The 22935-nt window shown below is 35.2% G+C and overlaps 2 protein-coding genes and 2 pseudogenes across 3 annotated transcripts; 3 read left to right on the top strand and 1 right to left on the bottom strand.

The window, feature by feature from the left end:
- The first annotated feature begins 1546 nt into the window (after nt 1–1546).
- LOC143540596 (putative inactive purple acid phosphatase 27) lies at nt 1547–7339 on the top strand (annotated as a pseudogene). Its single transcript, XR_013136616.1, has 11 exons — nt 1547–1866; nt 1938–2035; nt 2120–2189; nt 3572–3694; nt 3768–3860; nt 3955–4096; nt 4193–4274; nt 5577–5916; nt 6021–6146; nt 6586–6895; nt 7034–7339. The product of XR_013136616.1 is annotated as a putative inactive purple acid phosphatase 27 (transcript).
- A 662-nt stretch (nt 7340–8001) lies between these two features.
- LOC143540576 (putative inactive purple acid phosphatase 27) lies at nt 8002–13308 on the top strand (annotated as a pseudogene).
- Nucleotides 13309–14957: 1649 nt separating this feature from the next.
- Nucleotides 14958–17864, top strand: LOC143540595 (putative inactive purple acid phosphatase 27). The gene is made up of 12 exons (XM_077033611.1): nt 14958–15150; nt 15226–15317; nt 15409–15481; nt 15560–15682; nt 15774–15866; nt 16058–16187; nt 16280–16361; nt 16434–16569; nt 16647–16852; nt 16925–17050; nt 17143–17452; nt 17538–17864. Exons 1-12 carry the CDS (start codon nt 14968–14970, stop codon nt 17841–17843), a joined length of 1860 nt encoding a protein of 619 aa, XP_076889726.1. The 5' UTR covers nt 14958–14967; the 3' UTR covers nt 17844–17864.
- A 1532-nt stretch (nt 17865–19396) lies between these two features.
- Nucleotides 19397–22630, bottom strand: LOC143540593 (uncharacterized). The gene is made up of 7 exons (XM_077033610.1): nt 22249–22630; nt 21112–21298; nt 20805–21043; nt 20608–20722; nt 20324–20416; nt 19895–20038; nt 19397–19757 (listed from the first exon to the last, which is right to left on the bottom strand). Exons 1-7 carry the CDS (start codon nt 22599–22601, stop codon nt 19647–19649), a joined length of 1242 nt encoding a protein of 413 aa, XP_076889725.1. The 5' UTR covers nt 22602–22630; the 3' UTR covers nt 19397–19646.
- Between the last annotated feature and the right edge of the window lie 305 nt (nt 22631–22935).

Genomic DNA, 22935 nt, shown 5'->3' with positions numbered 1-22935 from the left:
TCCTGCGGGACCAGCTTGCATACTGCGCGTAAGGACGTCACATCTCTGAGCATGGTTGGTCCTGCGGATCCAGTTGGTCTCTGCGCAGACGTCCCTGTTTAAGGTGAGTCTTGCGGGTCCAACTGGGCTCTGCTGGGACCTACCTCTTCAATTACTTTACACTATCGTGTTTTGATGGACCTTGTCACGTGTTACTATTTGTTTTGGATACTCATGTCCACATTTGGACATAACAAGTCATTTCGGTCCGTAATAAATGTGTATGATTACTTTACACTATTGGATATTGATGAGCCTTGTCATGTAGTACCGAGTGTTTTGGTTATACAAATATTAGGTCATAACATATCATTTTAGGCCTTATGATACATGTGTATGATTCTTTGACGCTATGGGGCCTTGCAATGTGTGTTGGGTGTTTCGCCTACACAAACTCACATTAGATCATAACAAATTATATTATATTTTCATGTCCTACAAGTAAATTACATTAAAATTCCAAATATTAGACATAAACTACATAAAATTTCTACATTTTACAAATAAACTACATCACATTTCTATGTCTTAGAGAAAACTACATTATATTTGCATACATGGGAAACTAATTCCCAGCACGACCTTGCCTCAAATCCCAAGAGTTGGGAATCCAATCAGCTGATCACATCAAAACCAAGGTCTGCTTTAAAATTTTGTTTACAGCAAGGATGATGAAATTATCTATGGGAAAGTAATTAAATTTTGAGAACACTAATTTCAACAAGCCCGCTAACTTCATGTTACTATTCTCAAATGCTAGTCACATACGAAATACAAAGAGGTTGTCAATTTTGGCCTTTAAAGACCCGTTGGTTACCACTTACCACCATGCTTGGGGACTTTATTTATAACAAGTTTTAATAGTGATTGAAAAGACAAAGTGAGAATGTTATAGAAAGACTTATCTTGTTACTCCGATGGATTATTGATGGATGGGCCGTCGGTAAAGGCTTTCCACCACAACCGAAGAAGCTGGACTTTCCGGCCCAGGTGTCCGATGAGTCATCGGTTTAACCTTGAGAATGTGTGTCATGTATAACTACGTACTGACCGTCTAATAAAGTTTAACATCTTTTTATTGTTTTATGTTTTTGTCAAGATCTGTCGATCATAATTATGTCAGTAACAAACCAGGTTTGTTAACAAATAAAACTCCATTTATGCTTTGAAATCGATATGTCCATTACTAAACAAATGATTATCATCTACAGACTATATAAGAAAATATTTACTTAATTAGTTTTAGTAGTGATCACATGATGGGAAACTCGTACTCTTATTTTTGAAGCCGTAAACTAATGTCAAGATCACATTTACCCTCCTTTGATCCTATCTTTATTCTTTTCTTCGATGCTAACTATTTGTTTTTTACTTTTTGAATTGTTTAATTATCGTTTATGTTTTAGAGGTGCCCTCATTGTTCAGAAGCGCATAATGCAATTATTATAATTATTTAATTACACAAATATCCAATAAACAAGAAGTCAAATTTATGAATTGAACGATGCATGGTTAATAATTTTCTATAAATTATGCAGCCATTTCAAATATTCATTCAACTAGTGCCCGTTTCTTTATTCAGCAAACACAGCATGAACATTCGATTTTTATGTTTCTTTTTTGTACCATTTTTAACTTTATTAATTTTCATTAATCCATTAACACATGCTTCATCTCATCACTATCAAACATTAGCGGGTGGCCACCGCCAAGGCGGTTCTACCAAATTTAACGAGCAACCGCTAGCGGATATTGCAATCTACGAGGCGGTTTTAGACCTCCACGAAAATGCCTCCGTTGAGGCGTCACCTCATGTTCTTGGCTTAAAGGTACCAGTCATATCTTTAGCATAATTAACTTGTTTATATTAAAAGTTAATTTGATTTTTTTTTTTTTTGAAGGGTGAGGTACTGAATGGGTTACCATCCAAGTTGACCACCCTGAACCATCGGCTGATGATTGGGTTGCTTAAATTATTTTCACCAGCAAAATTCAAGTAAAGTCTGCTTAAATTATTTTTCTTTGTGTTTAATTTTGTTGGTGAAAGTGTATGATATGACGGATCATGTTGCAATGGCAGTGGATCAACTTGTTCTTTTGAAGATTATACAAGAATACAATCTCCATATATATGTTCATCTCCTATAAAGGTGACATTTTTATTTCTCAAATGATTAAAATAATAAATATATCAACGATGGAGCTATATATATTCTAGAGGGTGAATGATCAAAATGTTCATTTGACCAGTTAAAGTCAAGAAAACTCCACTTGATCATCTTGTTCCCAAAACATTCACCCATAAATCTCGTCGAATCGACGACTTTTAATCATTATTCGGCGAATCAATGAGATTTTTAACCAATTAGATTCTGTCATTTGTCCAAAAATTCTCGTTGAAAGCCAAAAAGGTCGGACGCCTAATTTTTTTTTATTTTAAACTATCGATCCGATAGTTTTATGACATATAGCAGAATCTCGTTGGCTAAAATCTCATCGCTATTGATTAAAAATGGAGAGGGTCGACGAAATTGAGGATGGATATCATAAGAAAAAGGTTGGTTAGATGGACACTTAGGTAGCGTTTGGTATGCATGAATGATAGGGGAGATGGAATGATTCATTACGCAGGAATGAAAAAAGTGGTTTTTGGTTGCTCAATGGAATTGAATCATCTATTACACATGGAATCTCATTCCATCAAAATCATTCATTCCTACCCTCTTTCTTTTTTTTCATTCCATTCCTCCTTTACCCTACTTTCTCAACAACACCATCACCACCTAACAACAACAACTACCACTACCATTGCCATCACCGACACCTTATCGCCACCACGCCACCACCACCGCCTCCGCCACCACCAGCGCAACCACCGCCACCGCCGTCGCCACCATCATCGTTGTAACCATCGAAAACATTGTCACCGCCGCCTGACCATCACCGCCACCCTACCATCGCCATCACTACCAATGCTACCACCGGTTGACCACCGCCACCCCCATTTCCACAGTCGCCACTGCCACCACCATTTTCGTCGCCGGAGCTAATACCACCGCCATCGCCATTGCGATTTATTTTATTTTTATTTTTTTGTAAAAAAAGTTATTTTGAGATATGAGTGTTTTTATTATTTTTATTTCAATCATATATTTTTTTAGGATACCAAACAACATAAAGTAATAATTTATTTCATTCCCATAGGTTAACCAAACAAGACAAAGGAATGGAATGATCAATTTCATTCCATTGTCCATTCCATTCCATTCCATTCCTTCTTCATTTCATTACCTCCAACCAAAAATATCCTTAGTTTTCTTTGACTGGCCGAATACATATTCTGGTTATTGTCCCTATTCCAGAGGGTCCAATTTGAAGACTATTGTTATCCGGTTATTATGGCCAGAGTTTCAACAAGTAACCAAACATTGTTAGTTTGTTACTTTGTTACCCTCATTATAAACACCATCATCTTTAGTTTTAAATTTCTGTTTCCATTGAAACAAATTGAAGATAAATGTTTTGATCACAGTTCATGAACGTAAGCTACGGAAATCCGAATTACATGAAATCGGGGAAAAGTTCACTAAGGTTGCATATCATAAACCAACGTGCCGATTTCTCTTTTGCATTGTTCTCAGGTGGCTTGTCAAAGGTACGTGTTGGTGTTATCCTGCTGCCCAAATTAAGTTAATTAATTTACTAACTCAAATATCGTAAAATTGCAGCCAAAGCTAAAAGCAGTGTCGAATACAATAACGTTTGCAAACCCGAAAGCACCTCTCTATCCACGCCTTGCTCATGGAAAGTCTTGGGATGAGGTGAGTTAGTTTTAACTTTTAGTTTCCAAAAACAAATCCCACATATATATAATCCAATAGCATGGCTCACCTTGATGATTTGGTGTTTGAAAAGATGACGGTAACATGGTCGAGCGGCTACAGCATAGATGAAGCAGTGCCATTTGTTGAATGGGGCATGAAGGCCCATCACCAAACACAATCACAAGCACGTTCACCCGCTGGAACACTAACATTCACTCAAAACGACATGTGTGGTAACAATCTCGTCCTCTTCTCCGTCCAAATTTGATCATGCATCTTTCCATTACCTATGTCGTCGTATGCATCAAGCACGATCTTTATATGTGCAGGAGGAGCAGCACGAAGTGTAGGATGGCGTGATCCAGGCTTCATACACACGGCTTTCTTAAAGAATCTTTGGCCAAACATGGAGTATGTTACCTAATTCAACTCCCATAGGAGCTCCATCCACTACACATGGTCTAACGCGAATCTAGGGGTGCCAATGAGCCGAGCTACTCGCGAGCTACTCGAGATCGGCTCGTTAAAAAGCTTGATCAAGCCGAGCTTAATCGAGCCCGAGCTTCACTTATCGAGCTCGAGCCGGCTCGCGAGCCTAAACGAGCCTGTCATTTATATAACTTTTTAAAATATATATTTAATAATTATTAATTAATATATATAATGTTATAAAAAATAAATAAAAATATCTAAATAATATATATTATTTTATACATAAATGAAGTTATAATAGAAAAAAATGCATATAAATATAATTATAATTATATAAAAATTAGTTGATTTATAGTAAACGAGCCGAGCCCGAGCCGAGCTCGAGCTTGAAAATCTACTCACGAGCCGAACTCGAGCTTTGAAAATAGAGCTCGAAACGAGCCGAGCTCGAGCTCAAGCTCTGTGTAAGCTAAACGAGCTGAGCTCGAGCCTAGTCGAGCTCGGGCTAGGCTAGGCTCGTTTGCACCCCTACGCGAAACCAAAACATTTTATAGTGAATTCTAAAGTTAGCAAGTATTGCCAAATTTGAGAATCTACAAAATGTCAAATTAATCTTACTATGAAGACGTAGGGCCGTCTCTGAAAACCTTTTAAAATTTTGGGGCTTGGGACGATTAAAAAAATGGGTCTGTAAAATCGATTGTGTGAAACATGTTACTAAAATAAATCATATGAAACAAATGAGAGTTTTTTTTATTAAAAAAAGAATACTAATTGTGTGAATTAAACCCATGACCTTTGTTTTCATAATCTAGGAAACTTTCCATTCAACCAAAGAGTCATTTTGTAGGCTTTTGTGTTAAAACAAAACTATAAATAAAATATAAATTTTTTTTTTCTACAATTATGGGCCTCTCGGGAGAGTGTCTTGGGTCCATCGGCCTCTTCGCCCTCCCCTTGGGCCGGACCTTTAGACGTACGTAAATGCGTACTAATAGTCAATCTTTGATTTACATGTTTTACAAACTCTATAGATTAGGGGAAGCTATCTTGTAATGAAATCGTAGTAGTAAATGACGAAATTAGGGTTCAATAGCTGGGTCACATGATCTGGCTTGTCGAAACTTTTCTATCTCTTGCTTATAAGCCACATGATTGCGATCCTATCCCAAGTTTTTTAATGTTTGAATCTTTTGTCATGTTTTCTTATTTCTAGCTGGTCCAAGTAGGAGCTGGCTAGTTACAACAGATTTAATTAATTTTGATTGTAATCATTTTTAGGTACATGTACCGAATGGGTCATATGTTACAAAACAGCGAGTATGTTTGGAGCAAGACATACTCGTTCAAAGCGTCACCCTACCCCGGCCAAGACTCGTTACAACGCGTAATAATATTTGGAGATATGGGAATAGGGGAACGCGATGGCGCTAATGCGTATAGCAACAAGCATCCTGGTGCACTCAATACAACGGACACACTAATAAAAGATTTGGGAAATTTCGATATGGTTTTGCACATAGGAGATATGTCGTATGCGAATGGATATAATCTCTCAATGGGATCAGTTTTTGGCCCAAATGAAGCCCATTACTTCAAAGGTCCCCTATATGGTTGCCAGGCTAGCACATAATTCGACCTATTTTAAATTTATAAATTCAAAACTTATAGGTTATTTTGAAGCCCATGTCATATGTTAATGAGTGTATATTTTGGCATTTTCAGTGGAAATCATGAACGTGATTGGCCAAACAGTGGATCGTTTTACGACACTGACGATTCGGGTGGCGAGTGTGGCGTGCCAGCCGAGACATTGTTCTACGTTCCTGCAGAAAACCGAGCAAAATTTTGGTATCTCACTAATATATATGTGCATTGCTATTAGACTAGTTACCTCCGTTCATGAGTCACAACGTATTATAGTTATTAAAATAAACTGTCATTCAAAAAAGTTAAAATAAATTAATTTCTCTTTCTTTCGCATGCTCAACCTAAACAATCCAATCTAACTATTCATTGAGAAACCATTTCTTTTTCTAAGTTTCCAATTATATGTTGCCCTGTCTTATATATAATTAAACAAAATAAAAAATGAAATTGGTGGCCAAATTAAGATTGCTACATCCATCAGTTGACAATGTTTGGTTTTCAATTTTCTTTTTTTTTCCTTAAATACATTTTTTTTCTTTATTGATGACCATGTATAAGTTACAAATCAAAGCAGTTTTAAGAGTCTTCATAGTGTTGATACATTATCAGGTAACAACACTATGGTCTGATCATTTCGTAGGTACTCGACGAATTATGGGATGTTTCATTTTTGTGTAGCCGATACCGAACATGATTGGAGGATCGGTACAGAACAAAATAAGTTTATAGAAAATTGTTTGGCATCAGCGAATAGGCATAAACAACCATGGCTTATTTTTGCGGCTCATCGTGTTCTTGGGTATTCGTCAAACGAGTGGTACGGGCTTGAGGGCTCTTTTGAGGAGCCCATGGGCCGAGAACACTTGCAACAATTATGGCAAAAGTACAAGGTCGATATCGCAATCTTCGGTCATGTTCATCACTATGAAAGAGTTTGCCCCATTTATCAGGTACCATGGTTTGAAAACAACTTAAAAGCACTTATATATCAAATAGTTTTAGGATCCAACTAATAATTGTTATTCAACATATTTGATCACTGCTTATGTGACCTTTATGTAACAAACATTTTATCACATTTTTCATAGAATCAATGTGTGAACGATGAGAAATCTGACTACTCGGGCACAGTGAACGGGACGATTCATATAATTGCCGGTGGTGGAGGGAGTCATTTGTCTTCTTTCTCGGAGTTGGAAACAGTTTGGAGCATTCACAAAGATCATGATTTCGGGTTTGTAAAACTAACCGCGTTTAATCAGTCATTACTACTTATGGAATACAAGAAAAGCAGTGACGGAGAAGTATACGACTCGTTCACCATCACAAGAGAGTATAGAGATGTATTGGCTTGTGTTCATGATGGTTGCGAGCCTACTACACTCGCAACTTAGGTTCCAATTCGGTTGACAATTATAAATTGAGCATTCTTAAGCGCTTGTGCCTTGTGCCATAATCCTTTTTGTGGTAATAATGTAATGAACTTTTCGAAGAAGTTTGAAAATAAATATTTTGCTCGTTTGAAAGTATAATATGCCTTTTTATTTTGTTATTTTTTATAGATACAAAAGAATCCTTTTGTGGGTTTTCGATTATAATTTATCTGTCCGTCCATAATTATCTTGAAGTATGTAGCGAAGCTTGGATCAAAACAGGTACATTCAGACAAAAACATGTAAATTAACAGCACATATAAATTTTTTCAGACGAAAGCAGGTAACTCGCCATTGCTTGAACTTAATAATTTGATCAATTATGCTTTACATGATTCCTTTGTTTAATACTAGTCAAGACAGGATGTTAAATATTAGATCACTTTTATCCTAGTGGGGGTGAAATTCTCACTACTAGAAATATTTTTTATTTTTACTTTTTGCCATTTTGGATGCTGGATCACATTGCCTAACCACTTGATCATTAACAATCTTTAAAATATATAATATTTTTCATCACAATATTGTTTAGCACTGTATGACTTTGCCATTACCACCTATAAATAAACAAAAAGTCTTGTCTTTTCAAGATGTGTACTAAAGTGTTTGATATAATGTGCATAATGAGTAATCTTATTTTCATATTGTTCTTGTTTTGGGTCTCAAATGATGTAGTTTGCGGAGTTGGTCATGGTCCCATTGGTGAACAACCATTAGCTAAAATATCTATTCATAAAGCTGTCATCGCTCTCCATGAATCGGCTTCCATTCGTGCTAACCTTTCTCTTCTCGGGTCTGATGTAAGAAAATGTTTTCTTAATCTTTTTTTACACATTAGAATTCTAGTAAGTTTTGTTGGTGGTGTTATGGATATAACTGGTACTTTTTTGTTAAAATCTATAGAACTAATTAGTTTGATAACAGTGCCTAGGAAATGGAATTGTGGATCAATCAGTCACATAAAAGAAGTATCAATAAACTAGTAGTAACTATGTATATATGTTTTTTTATTTTGTTGCAACCACGAAAATTATCGCCCGATTACATATTTTTCACTCAAATTATTTACAAAACATCGGGAATTGTTATATGAACTTTGTCACTCATACTAGGGCTGCTTAAAGAGCAAGCCAAGCCAGCTGAGTTCAACTAGTTTATTCTTAACAAGCTGAAATTTGAGTTCAAGCCTAGCTCTTAAAATGCACGAGTCTACTTGTTTATTTTTCATTTTTCAATAAAAATACTACTTTCTAAAAAAAGGAAAAAATCAGAATCAGATTAGTACGAGTCAAAGGAGTGATTCAATTCAGCTTGAATTGGTGTAAAATTCGGGCTTCAAAAGATTAAGATTGGACTGATATTTGGGTTATAACTTATAAACATTAATACTTGGGATTACTTTAAATGTGCTAAATGAAGTTCAAGGCATGAACATTCGAATAACCATTACTCACACACACCATAATCTCTTTTGATCATTACAACCTGTGAAGTTCTGTTCTACATTTTACACTCAAGGCATGGATATATATATTAAAACAATATAATTAGTATATAGATGTTTTAAGAAGTTTTAATAACAACTGATTGTCCGTTACTAAGGGGGGCAATTATGAAGGAATTGTTGATATATATACGTCTGACGTGTTTAAGACCAATGGTATTTTACTTAAAAAAGAATTTTTCTTAGTAAGTTTCTTCATTTTTAATCTTTCATACTAAAACGGTTAATAGTTGAGTTATGAATTAATCAAACTAATAGGGATGTGATCTTCATACACCACCCTCATGACTAACAAGAGTACGGAGGGGGACACAAAAAACAGCTTTTTCAGCCTATACGGCCAGTATGGCCCTATACGAGTCGTATAGGTCTTCAACAACTCAGATCGGCCTATACGGCAGGCCCGTATAGGCGAAAAATGGTGTGAAGATCCATTGTGGTGTAGGAAGATCCTATGCCAACTAATATCAATCCTTTGTTCAATGTTCGGTTGTATAAGTTTTATTGAACGTTCAAGCACCAACATTTAAACGAAAAGAAATGCTTTTATTATTCATGTTCGTTTGTTGAAAACTAAGGTTATTTTTGTTCATGGTAAACCTACATGAAAAAATATATAAAATATTTTAGAACAGTCTAATATAAAGTATACATTATGCTCAATTTCTCATATTTTTTGTTCTAGTGAATAGAAACATGTTCCGTAAGCATACAAGTGTATAACTAATTTATAAGCAAGTGCATAATATTCTTTACTTATAATGAATATACGAAATACATGTCCATGATCGTTCGTTAAACGAAATGAAAACTAGACCAAGTCAAGCATTGCCTCCTTTGGGTTAAGAAGTAAGAACTAAATAATATGCAGATAGGACTAATATCGCCAGTAATAACTTATATGAAACCATCATACCATTAAAAGAATTTTTTATTAATAAATTAAAAAAAAAATAATTAAGTACCATTACATATGTTAATAACTAATAAGTAACCATAAACATGTAATTGGTACAAGACGTAACTGTTGATATGCACATATATAGGATGAAGATACTGAATGGATCAATGTGAATCTTGAGTACCCCGAACCAACAATTGATGACTGGGTTGGCGTTTTTTCACCCGCCAATTTCAGGTAATTAATCTTATCTTACGTATCTACTCCTATAATACTTCTTTAAATGCTTGCACCTTGTGAATATTTTTAAAACAAATTCTAAAACATGATCATAAATGTGATATATAGTTCATCAGATTGTTACCCAGAAACCCGTAATCAGTCAGAGGCTCCATATATATGCACATCCCCAATAAAGGTACGATACCGTATAGAGAGCTGAATTATGTTTTAGTTTTATGTTTGTTGGGGCACGTTTACTTAGAGAGCTGAATTAAGTAGAGAACCGCGAGAACCGTATAGTACACATATAAAAGTTCATTGTTGAATGATGAGGAGATACAAGAAACTGGGTTAGGAAATTATATAAATGTCTAATGTGTTAAATTTAAAGAGAGAAAAAAAATACACATGTTTATGTGATTCTCGCAATTTTCTACTTATGCTTGGCTCTATATCAAACATCTCTTTATATTTGTTTGTTAATACTAAATAATAGCATGAAACATGTTTTTTGTAACAGTATAAATTTGCAAACCTCCACTGTTGATTATGTTCATAGAGGAAAAGCAACTCTGAGCTTTCAGATTATTAACCAACGTGCAGATTTCTCATTTGCGTTGTTTACAGGAGGGTTCGAAAATGTGAGTCGAGTCATTATTTAACTCTGTCACATTTGTGATTTATTCAATTACAATGGTTTTAAAGCATGCATTTAATTATGTTTTTGAAATCACAGCCAAAGTTGGTGGCTGTTTCAGACCCTATATCATTCGCAAACCCGAAGGCCCCTTTGTATCCTCGTCTTGCTCATGGAAAGGCTTGGGACGAGGTACGTTTCATCTTTCATCGATAAGTTCTTATTTGTCCATTTTATTTTATTTTCTTCTTTATATTTAAGATGTTCTATGTTATGTGATTGTGTAGATGACAGTAACGTGGACTAGTGGTTATAACATCTACGAAGCCACCCCGCTTGTTGAGTGGGGTAGGAAGGGCCATAACAAAAAGCTTTCTCCGGCTGGAACATTGACCTTCACCCGTGGTAGCATGTGTGGTATGTTGTCATCTTATAGAGACTTGTGGTTATAAACCAAGCCAAACCGCCCAAACTGAAGCAAGTTGGCTGGTTTGACCGGTTTGTGATCCATTCTTTTTATGGTCTATTGTTAAGGTCTAACGGTTTGGTCTGATTTGGAACCTTGAATCGATCGTTTAACTTTTACTAGTATATGTATATATATATTTTTTCATTTATGAAATATATAGTTATGTATATTCATGAATTTTCTTTATCATTGTAAATTTTTTTTTATTGAAAACTAATGATCATGAAAAATAAATTACACAAATTGGCTCAAATCACCGACTGGTAAAACCGGTCGATTTGATATGCTACTTCCCAAAATTGTGGTTAGTGATTCCTTCTAGTAAAATAGGCCACACCATACTGCGAACAACCATATAGCATATCTTAAATAAAAATGTGGCAATAGTAAAATTATATTTTAATGGTTGTATAGGTGTGCCTGCACGCACTACTGGATGGCGTGGTCCTGGTTTTATCCACACTAGTTTCTTAAAAGAATTGTGGCCCGACACCATGTATGCTTGATCTTTATACTTTCATATCGATATATTTTCATCTTCATTTGTGTATAAAAATGTTTTCAGATATGAATACCGCGTGGGGCATCTTCTGAAAAATGAACAAACTATTTGGAGTAAAATATATTCGTTTAAATCATCACCGTATCCAGGCCAAGACTCATTGCAGCGCGTTATAATATTTGGACATGGGAAGGTAAAATCAACAAAAAATTGATAGAAAAAAAAAAGAAACAAATTTTACAATTAAATTTTTTTCTCATAGCCATGCTATCATCATACTAGGCCGAACGTGATGGCTCAAACGAGTATGCCAACTATCAGCCAGGATCACTGATTACCACAGACCAATTAATCAATGACCATAAAAACTATGATATAGTTTTCCATTTAGGAAATTTGGCATATGCAAATGGATTTCTCTCACAATGGGATCAATTCACTGCACAAATTGAGCCCATTTCATCAACAAAACCGTATATGATTGCAAGGTTCGTATAATTCTATCTCTTATGAATAAAATTGTACCATTTATCAAATTATACAATTTTTAAGGGGTGTATAATTGTAGATAATTTAGAAAATAAAGTTCTCGAGGCTTTCGTAAGTCATAAAGTTCCTTATACATCAAGCATAGATGATGAAGTCAAGTCGGGTCAACAAAGCCAGAATGGCGTGACACCCGTTATACTTATAGTTTACAATTTATACAAGAAATATTTCGTTTAGCGTAAATTTTTATATAATATTTCGCAGTGGCAACCATGAACGTGATTTTCCCAATTCTGGATCTTTCTTTGACTCTCCGGATTCAGGTGGGGAATGTGGTGTGCCGGCTGAGACCATGTACTACGTTCCTTCCAATAATAGAGCTAAACTATGGTAAAAACAAGTATATTATTTTTCGAACAAGTCAGTTGTGTTTTGACTCAAAAACTTTTAAAATGTTTACAGGTACTCAACGGATTATGGAATGTTTCACTTCTGCATAGCAGATTCAGAGCATGATTGGAGGGAGGGTTCGGAACAATATTCATGGATAGAGAAATGCTTAGCTTCGGTTGACAGACAAAAACAACCATGGTTGATATTTGCAGCTCACCGTGTTCTCGGTTACTCATCAAATAGGATGTTAGCCAATGAGAGTGCATTTGAAGAGCCTATGGGTAGAGAACACTTGCAGAAGTTGTGGCAGAAATATAAGGTGGACGTTGCATTTTATGGGCATGATCATAACTATGAAAGAACTTGTCCTATATATCAGGTACAACTTTTCCTTCTTCAATAACCATTACTTATTAATACATCAAGATTATATAATATAGCCTAATAAATGTAAAATCTGTGTAATTACTCTCAAGAATATTGACTTATTTATTATTGTTTATGTAGAATCAATGTGTTAACTCGGAAATATATGATTATTCTGGTATCGTGAACGGGACAATTCATGTTGTGGTGGGTGGTGGAGGAAGTCCGTTATCGAATTACGCTGAGATTAATACACACTGGAGTCTGTATAAAGATCACGATTGGGGTTTTGTGAAACTAACTGCTTTTAATCACTCGTCACTTTTGTTCGAGTACAAGAAGAGTATTGATGGAGAAGTTTATGACAACTTCACAATCTCAAGGGACTATAGAGATGTGTTGGCATGTGTACAAGAAGGTTGTGAAGCTACCACTTTGGCAAATTAGTAAATCAAAGTTTAGGGGAATAAAGTTTCTACTTGTTGTAACACGCTTGATTTTATAAGTCAAAATATTAAACATGTGAATGTGTTAGTCAAATTTACATGAGCTCAAGCACGAAATCGCTGTACATTAAATTAAAACTACTTTAAAAAAAGTATATATAGTGTAATTCCCTAGTTGTAAACAACCGACACTTCTAAAAGTTTGCGTTCGATGATTCACCATGAGACTTGATCTTGATCTACCTCATGTTCGATGTGTTTTAACTGAGAGCATACGCTTATCAACTTACTAACCATTGATAAATGAAAACGTGTGATATTACACGTAAAAGAACCTGTTTTAACTCAAAATGATAATTACTGGTCTCACTTGTGAAAAGTTTCATCGATAATACCCTTGCCATTTAAAGTATAATTCTTATTTATTTTTATATAACAGAGTATAATTATTATTGAACTCAATCTTTTATTTGATGGCAAATCTTATAAAATAGTAATAAACTTTTAAAAATGTTCAAATTAGATCATTGATGCATATTTTTCCTAAATTGGGTCATGTCGCCACTTAGCGTCATAAAAAATAAGATAAAAAGATTTCCTATGTGAAACAAAAAAGAAAATGGCTAAAAAAACATGTTAAAATCTTTAATTTAATCAAATAAGAAACTTGAGTGGCTTAATAATTGAAATACTTTTTAAAGTTGAGTGACCTAATTGAAACACTTTTGAAAGTTAGATGTTATTATATGAATTTACCCCTTTATTTAATCAACATAACCCACTCAAATCATAAAAGTAAACCACAATTATAAACTTAAAATTTCAAAATTTTATAAGATAAATCCAAAATATAGGATGTATTGAAAACAAGGCTGGTCAACGAGTAAGTGATAGGTTACTCTACTCATATCGAACCGTTCGTTAAAGATTAAAAACCAAATGATCGTTGGGAGCAATTATCAAATCCATTTATAGGTTATTCGAATTTGAAAATTTAAAAACGGAATTCAAATTCAACTAAATTCAGAATACCGGATTAGAATTTAGTTTAAATTGGTTCGCTTTGAGATTTTTGAATTCGATTCAAATTCAAATTTCGGTTCAAATTTAGAATTCGGTTTGGATAATGACATGATTCAGATAAACCTAAATTTGAAGTCTAACTCGTCATTTAAATTTAGCGTTGTAAGAATTTCAAGTTATTCAAGTCCGATTCAATAACCAAACACCATCTATAACTTCTTTTTTTTTTGAAACATGAACTTCATTAAAGTAGTTAGAAGTTTATTATTTTTGTAAGTTGATAATAACTAGTTAAAATAAAAGTTTATTTAGTATATGTTTTGGTGATAACGAAAGAGTCCAAATTTGACTTGCTCTCCGTAATCGTTGGCCACATATCAGAGTTCAAAGAATCTCACGTTCTCTAAAGTCCAAACTGAAGTATAAACAAACAACTGAATGAGTTGACTTGTAAGTTTTAACCTTAGTCAGTCAAATTAACGTTTGGATCACTCACATTCACAATCAATCTTTCTGGACTTTACGAAGTTCGAAAACAGGATATCTCTTCGAATCTTCCCAAATCAAATCCCATTAAAAACAAATAAACCATTTTATATTCTTGCCTGCAATGCAACCTGTTTCTGAAATTGCCACAATGAAGATCCTATACACAATATTATCACTTTACGTTATTAATATTTTAGCATCAGCCCATGTAATCAAAGACGATTACCCGATCACCGAACAACCCTTGTCGAAAATCGCTATTCATAGATCGGTTCTTGCTCTTCATGATGAAGCCTCCATTAAAGCTCACCCCACAGTTCTTGGCCTCAAGGTATATAAAAGTTGATATTATTATTGTTTGTGTGATTGAAAATGATATTAATTATTAGTTGTTAATATGTTTAAGGGTAAGGATGTTGAAAGGGTGACTGTGGAGCTTAAACATCCGAAACCGTCTAATGATGATTGGATTGGAGTATTTTCTCCAGCTATATTCAAGTAAATTTGTGTTGATTATCATATTTTTAATAACATTTTGACTGTGGAATTTGATTAATATTAAATTAGGATGTTATAATAATATATGCAGTGCATCCACTTGTTACTATGAAACTGTTGATAATATGCAGCGGGTTCCATACATATGCTCTGCCCCGATAAAGGCGAGTTTAATTTTTCAATTTTATGTTTTATAAGATTTTGAAAAATATTAACTTTATTTGAGTTTAATTATTTCACAGTACACATTTGCAAATTACTCGAATCCTGGATACGCGAAAACAGGCAAAAGTACCTTAAGGTTTCAGATAATCAATCAACGGGCTGATTTCTCGTTTGCCTTATTTTCTGGTGGACTGTCAAATGTATGTATCTACCATGTAATTTGAATAATTTAGTTATAAACTTATAACGTGTTTCATTCTTATGAAAATTGCTATGTTTTCTTATTTGCAGCCAAAATTAGTGGCGTATTCAAACTTCATTTCGTTTGCGAATCCCAAAGCGCCTCTTTATCCACGTCTCGCTCTAGGAAAATCTTGGAACGAAGTAAGTCTTGCAAATGCAATTTTACATTATATTAAATTTATTATATGGACCCCACAAATACCTTGCTAACAAATAAGACATGGTTAAATCCAAATTGCACCGGTCTTTGACCCCGTTAAAGGTTATTATTATAAATATACTTGTTTTACATTCTTATTGTTCTATGCATTTTGTTTGTCGTGTTAATATAGATGACGGTAACGTGGACAAGTGGTTACAACATAAACGAGGCAACACCAGTTGTCTCGTGGGGAGTCGTTGGTGAACGCCCCATGCTTTCTTTTGCGGGAACACTAACATATCATCAAAATAGCATGTGTGGTGTGTTCATTTTAAGAAAATATGAATTTTAGGTAGTTTTGATAAATAAGGTTATTATGATTCTTAGATTGAAAATTTGGGATTTCGTACAGATTCACCCGCAAGGACAGTTGGCTGGCGTGATCCTGGTTTTATACATACAAGTTTCTTAAAAGATTTGTGGCCGAATACCAAGTAAATATTTATATTTGTTGCTAGTTGATCATACAATTTGCCTATATATTATAATTTTATTACAAACTCCAGGTATTTTTACAAAATGGGACATAAATTAGTTAATGGTACATACATTTGGAGCAAGAAGAAGTTTTCGTTCACATCGCCTCCTTACCCGGGACAGGAGTCGCTACAACGTGTTATCATATTCGGTGACTTAGGGAAGGTACAGTTAAATCCAAAACTTTCATAATATAAGTACTTTAGTTAAATCTAACTCTATATTTTTAATATATGTTTCAGGCAGAACGTGACGGATCCAATGAGTACAATAGCTACCAACCCGGTTCACTTAACACCACTGACCAGCTGATTAAAGACATTAACAACATAGACGTCGTATTCCATATAGGCGATATCGTTTATTCAAATGGGTACGTTTCACAATGGGACCAATTTACATCACAAGTCGAACCCATTGCATCGGTCGTGCCATATATGATTGCAAGGTCCGTTTAACTTATTCAAATTTCTCATATGTTTCAACCATGTATCAACATTTTTATAAAATTTTCGTGTAGTGGTAATCATGAACGTGACGTGCCAGGAAGTGGATCGTTTTATGATGGTAACGACTCTGGTGGTGAATGCGGTGTCCCAGCCGAGACCACATTTTATGTCCCTGCTGAAAATAGAGCTAAATTTTGGTAACAAAAGTCCAATATTTGATTAATATTTGAATATCTGTCGTGTCATTCAGTTATTCAATATAATGAGATTGTTTTGATTGTTTTTGCAGGTATTCGGTTGATTATGGAATGTTTCGTTTTTGTGTAGCGGACACCGAGCATGATTGGAGGGAAGGAAGTGAGCAGCACAAGTTTATTGAGAAATGTCTTGCATCAGTCGACCGGAAGAACCAACCATGGCTTATATTTGCAGCTCACCGTGTGCTTGGTTACTCTTCGGATTTTTATTATGCACTCGCAGGCTCGTTTGCTGAGCCGCTAGGACGAGAGAGTTTGCAGAAGCTATGGCAGAAATATAAAGTGGACATTGCGTTTTTTGGCCATGTCCATAATTATGAAAGATCTTGCCCAGTTTATGACGTATAACACTTAATACTGTACCCCACCAGTTACCTGCTAACCAATATTTATGATTATCTTTTTGATTTTTGTGGTGATGGTTTAGGACCAATGTGTGAGCTCTGAGAAGTTTCATTATTCTGGCATGGTAAACGGGACGATACATGTTGTAGTGGGTGGGGCCGGGGCCCATTTGTCGAATTTTAGTGATGTTAATACTACATGGAGTCTTCACAAGGATTATGATTTCGGGTTTGTGAAAATGACTGCTTTTAATCAATCGTCACTCTTGTTTGAGTACAAGAAGAGTAGCGATGGGAAGGTGCATGATTCCTTCACTATATCAAGAGACTATAGAGATGTGTTGGCGTGTGTACATGATGGGTGTGAACCTACTATTGAGAGATCCTAAATGTTGGTAAAATGCTTCAATGTGTTTTATTGTGAAATACCTTTTTTCTTATTGTTTTGTGTTTTTATTATTGTCTTGTCCATAGACCAATGCTAAAATAATGAGAAAATATTATGTTTACTTTTCTTTAACTTCATATCTTTTTAAACCTTTTGTGCTTAGATTCTTATATTTGTCTATATGCTTGTATGGTGAAATCCACACATTTGGCATTGCCATGGATATGATGTTGATGTATTGTAAGAATCACGCAAACCTATGCATCAATCACTCTATGATAATGTCCAAAACATTTATAACACTAATGATGTTGCAAAATGGACAGGTTGGTTAGCAGGCCCTCTCTTAAGAATCATACACCCTTTTCATTTCAAGTAATTAATAGGTTGGATAATATTTCAACAATAACATATATATATATATATATATATATATATATATATATATATATATATATTTTCTATTAAATGATTTAACAAGTATTTAATGCTTTACACACCAAGAATGAACTTAGAGCAACTTTTATGCATTGGCTTTAATTTTTTCGTATCTAGTTATTCAGGCCTTTTTTTACTAACAATATGTGACCTAAATTGACATATTTGTAAATAGATAGACTAGAATTGCCACCCAAACCAAGAAAAGCTGGTGTGCATCTTAGAATGAGAGTTCATCTCCATCAATGGAGCTTTCAATTTGAGTCTCTTTTCTTCTTTCATGAAATTACAGTTTGCTCAACTCGAAAGAGCTTCAAAAGGTGATGTAGAATTGGGCCCATTACAGCGTTGGCTGGGCTGGGCGGTAAGGCTCTTTTCTTTCTGAGTGAAGACCAAGGTTTAAAACCTGATATGACAATAGATTATTTATTCAAGTAGTTTAGGAGTATGAATATATGGGTTTGTGTAGTTGTTGGGAAAAAAAAAAGAATTGAGCCTTGGGGTAATAATCCTTCAAACACAAGTCAAAGTCAACTAGCCCTTCCCAGTTCCCTTCCCTCCCAACTCTCCGAGTCTCTGATGTGCCAAATGGTTTAACAACCGTGTTCACTCAATTATGCAGATTCATTTGGGTTCTCACTTGTTACTCCATTTCTTAATCGAGAGCGCCTTAACAATTAAAATCCGTGCAACAGAAGTGTTTGCACTACCCATGTACGACCGATTGGGAGTATGGGCGTATGGCCACTTATGAATTATGATTAGTCCATTGACCTGGGGCATGGCCCTCTACCAATGGCACGTTCGGGCCCTCTTAAGTACAACCCCGTAACATAATGGTATAGTTTTTAGTTGCGTTAGCAACACATGCAAGATTGCCAACCCATACTCCCATAGATCTAATGGCCATTGAAAGGAAACACCCTACAAACACCCACCAAATCAGAATAATGCAATTGAACTTAAAAATTTTGGTTAAGGTATTTCTGAAGCAGGAGCTGGCTCTTCTCAACAAATTTTATGGTAAAAAAAGGATGGAACTTTGCATGTGTTTATTATTTATAAACAATTAAATTAGCAATCCAGTTGCTTGTTATGCCCTTCGGCCTAAAAAAATGTACCATCTACACAAACACATACAGAGACCCATCTGATCATTGGCTGATGTTGAATAGCCAGAGTTGGGCCACAGTGGAGATCGGTTAGGTTACCAGTGTTGAACCTAGATCCACAGCTAGTAAGGGTTTGAATTTACTTGTAATAATAATATTATAATAATACAATAATATTTTAAAAGCGTTATTGCCACATAAGACACAAGAATTAAAAAGGTGGCATAACACATAACCATTTGAGAATCAAACCTTCAACCAACCATTTCCAACTCGTTGCTCTCTTGCTCACTTTGTGTTCCCATAGATGCAAGCAAATGCTCTATCCGTAGAGGAGAATGACGAACCATATATTGGAATACAATCTGACAATTTCAAAAATAAACAAATAAATCAAGTTTCACTTTAGGTATGTAGAAATGCTCGCATGCTGGTTTCAACTCTCAATCACTTCAATAAGCCTTTTTTTTAAAAAATAATAAAGAAATAAATAATCAATTACCTTGGAGTAACTATCAGCAAAAGCGCGTGCGCGATGGACCTTTCCTATGTAGTGTAAATCAGCCTTCTCCAGTTTCCCATTTACAAACGTTAATCCACCATCATTAACAGCAAAGCGTATAAGGTTTCCTGATTGCAGTCCTGTCTGAAAACCAGCAAACATCTCTCGTCATTTCATAAAAAAACAAACATTTGGCAATATTGAATCAGAATTGTCAAAATTGAATGGTTTAGACAGGGGTCAAAATTGAATGGATTTTATAAAACTCAAAGCCAATCATTTTGTTGTAAAATTGAAAGCCAATAAAGTCAACTTAGTTTTTTTTTTTTGTTTTTTTTTGTTATATAATTTTCCCATTGGCTTCTAGCTTATGGGTCATTGTTATTTTTATAAAATCATCTGATGCTTCATAAAGAAAATTCCACAAACCTCTTGTATGAAAGTTGCATTCAAGCATCCAAGTACAACAGGAGGATCATCAGATGTAACCAGTTGCCCATTATCTTGTAGCTCCAAAACCACCTTTTCATGATAAACAGAAAAATAAGTCTTCAAAAATTGTAGCATTATGCAGATAGTCAGAAGTATGTGAATAAATGGTGGCATGATCATCTGTATGAGATCTTTACAGTGTTCTTATTCTAAATGTCACATAGCAATTTACCAATTGCAAAAGATTTAATCCTTAGGGAATACTGCAAAACACATGTTACCTGTTGTTGATTTGGAACTTGTCCTTTGTTATCTGTATCAATAACATACTGACTACAGCTCTCATCCTTCCACACAAGAACCAATGGTGTGTTTCCTGTTTGATAATGTGCATGCCTAAATAAAAAAAATCACATTGAAGCATTAATATATGCAAGAACAGAACTTAAAAAACAAATATATGCATTAAGAAGCTTACTTGTTATAAAACAGTAGTCCATCTTTCACATAAGGTACAGCACCTGTATAAGCTGTTTGAAGGCCCTCTTGATCGCAGGTGTAAACAGGGATGAGGCTAAATCTATATCTATGGTAAGTAGAGGGCGCCTCACAAGCTCCTGACTCAACAAGCTTGCTGTTCATCCAGAAGAATCTGAACTCAGCAGTGCATTCATAGACCCAGCATACCATGTCTACTACATAGTAAGTTTGATCCGGCTGCAATCATAAGAAACCAATAAAACAATCGCAACAAAAAGCACAAACTCTGATTCACATCATAATACCTCGTGAAATATGCAGTCAAGTATACAATATGATTGACCAGATCTGGAACTATCTTTGGTTTTGGCGCCATTAGGTAGAGCAGAGGGAAAACGATGTAATAGGGAACCATTTCGTAGTCTGCTTACAGTTGTCCCATTTGATGAAACGACGAAACACCGCTTTCCAGAAGGCCTTGCAAATACATACCTGCAGGTTTTAGTCATTATAAGAAAGAGTAACCAAAATTCCCCCCTATTAAAATTGAAAATTTGTATGTCTAGCAGCCCTAACATTGACAGGTATGTAATATTATAATGTGCGTCAGCGTGCAATCATCAACAATCAGAACGAATAATACAATACAAAGGTCTCCTATATATATGAACTGAAAAGTAATATCCTATAACAACCATGATACACCTGCCACAACAGAAATGTCACTACAACCATAATTCAGAAGTCACTAGGCCGCAGCCAAGTCAGTCGACTGGGGATTGCTAGTACTTGGACTAGGCATGAAGTACTTGGTGAGTACACACGCATGGTAAATTATTAAAAAAATAATAATAATTATTATATACATGTCAAATATCATTAGTTTATCAATAGTTATAACAAAATACGTGAATATCAATACAAATCAAAACGATACATGTTTCAATACTAAAGTAATTCAAAAACAGATATTCATTCTTTAATATTATAGACACAGGAATCATTTAATTCTCCTCTTTCAAGGTATCTCCGTCAAAAACAACAAATATCCGACTTGACCAAGTTCTCTGAGTTGAACTGACTGGCTCCAAGTTCGATTGATTCCGAATAATGTTGGCCAAACTGAAAAAACTCGCCTCGGCACCCTACCGAGTACCAGTACTCAACCGCCTACACTGATTTTTACAGCACTTAATACAACCATAACTAGAAGGGTGTGCCCGAATACCTAATTATCTAAATGATGCTCTTCTATAATAGCCAAATCCAGCAATTTCTTATTAAAATTATCCACGTAAAATTAACCAAAACTATTAAGCCCTAATTATCTGAACTACGTTCTTCTATAACAATTCAACAATATCTTATTATTAATCATGCTCTTCTATCTCTAGCAGCCCTAATTATCTAAACATATTAAATAACAAATTGAAAAAATATACCAGTCTTCACTGAGGCGATCAGGAACATCAATCATCCACTCGGGAAGCATGAGCTGACTAGCGAACCATCGCCGAGCTTCAGAGCCTTTGAGTTTAGCGGCTTGGCGGATGTCAATTTCGGTAATATCTCCGGCATCGGTTTCAGTTTCAGGTTCAGGTTCTTCGACTATAGGTTCGGGAAGTGATTGAGGTTCGGAGTTTGGGAAGGAGAGGATGGAGGAGGCGAGACGTCTGGCTTGGAGCTGAGCTTGGGTCCGGCGCTGAGCCTGGCGTTGTAGAGACAGCTCACGGCGTTTTTGTTGGTCGGAGATCGCTGCGCGTTTGAACGGACGCCGTATGTCATGAGGCGCCATTGATACCGATTCACCTGGGCACGTGTAAATGAATATCACAAGGATGGTTAATGGTTATATTCAAACACCGAACCCGTGTGTAAATAAGTCTATAGGCTCGTATAGACGAGTCGTACAGCCCTAACTTATTAACATACGTACGGAGGTTACAGTGTGACAGCTTTTTACAGGCTATACGAGCTGTATAGACCCTATACGAGCTGTATAGGATCTATACGACTCATATAGACAGCATGTCAGACTGTACTTTGACCACAGATTTGTAATTATTTTCTGGTTTATACGAGCCGTATAGAATGTAGACGGTATACGGCTCGTACAGACCAGGTATCAG

The sequence above is a fragment of the Bidens hawaiensis genome, unplaced genomic scaffold (assembly GCF_021521415.1).
Source record: "Bidens hawaiensis isolate Kalapana, Puna unplaced genomic scaffold, B.hawaiensis_p1.1 tig00012283_1, whole genome shotgun sequence".
Classification (NCBI taxonomy): Eukaryota; Viridiplantae; Streptophyta; class Magnoliopsida; order Asterales; family Asteraceae; genus Bidens; species Bidens hawaiensis.
Note: the sequence above shows the minus strand (reverse complement) of the source record. Positions and strands in the feature narration are given on the sequence as shown.

Coding starts and splice junctions, on each gene's coding strand:
- LOC143540595 (XM_077033611.1), top strand. CDS start 14,968: ATGAAGATCCTATACACAATATTATCACTTTACGTTATTAATATTTTA. Junction 15,867..16,057: donor TAGGAAAATCTTGGAACGAA/GTAAGTCTTGCA, acceptor GTGTTAATATAG/ATGACGGTAACGTGGACAAG. Junction 17,051..17,142: donor GAAAATAGAGCTAAATTTTG/GTAACAAAAGTC, acceptor TTGTTTTTGCAG/GTATTCGGTTGATTATGGAA.
- LOC143540593 (XM_077033610.1), bottom strand. CDS start 22,601: ATGGCGCCTCATGACATACGGCGTCCGTTCAAACGCGCAGCGATCTCC. Junction 20,417..20,607: donor AAGTTCCAAATCAACAACAG/GTAACATGTGTT, acceptor TATCATGAAAAG/GTGGTTTTGGAGCTACAAGA. Junction 19,758..19,894: donor TTGCTGATAGTTACTCCAAG/GTAATTGATTAT, acceptor TGAAATTGTCAG/ATTGTATTCCAATATATGGT.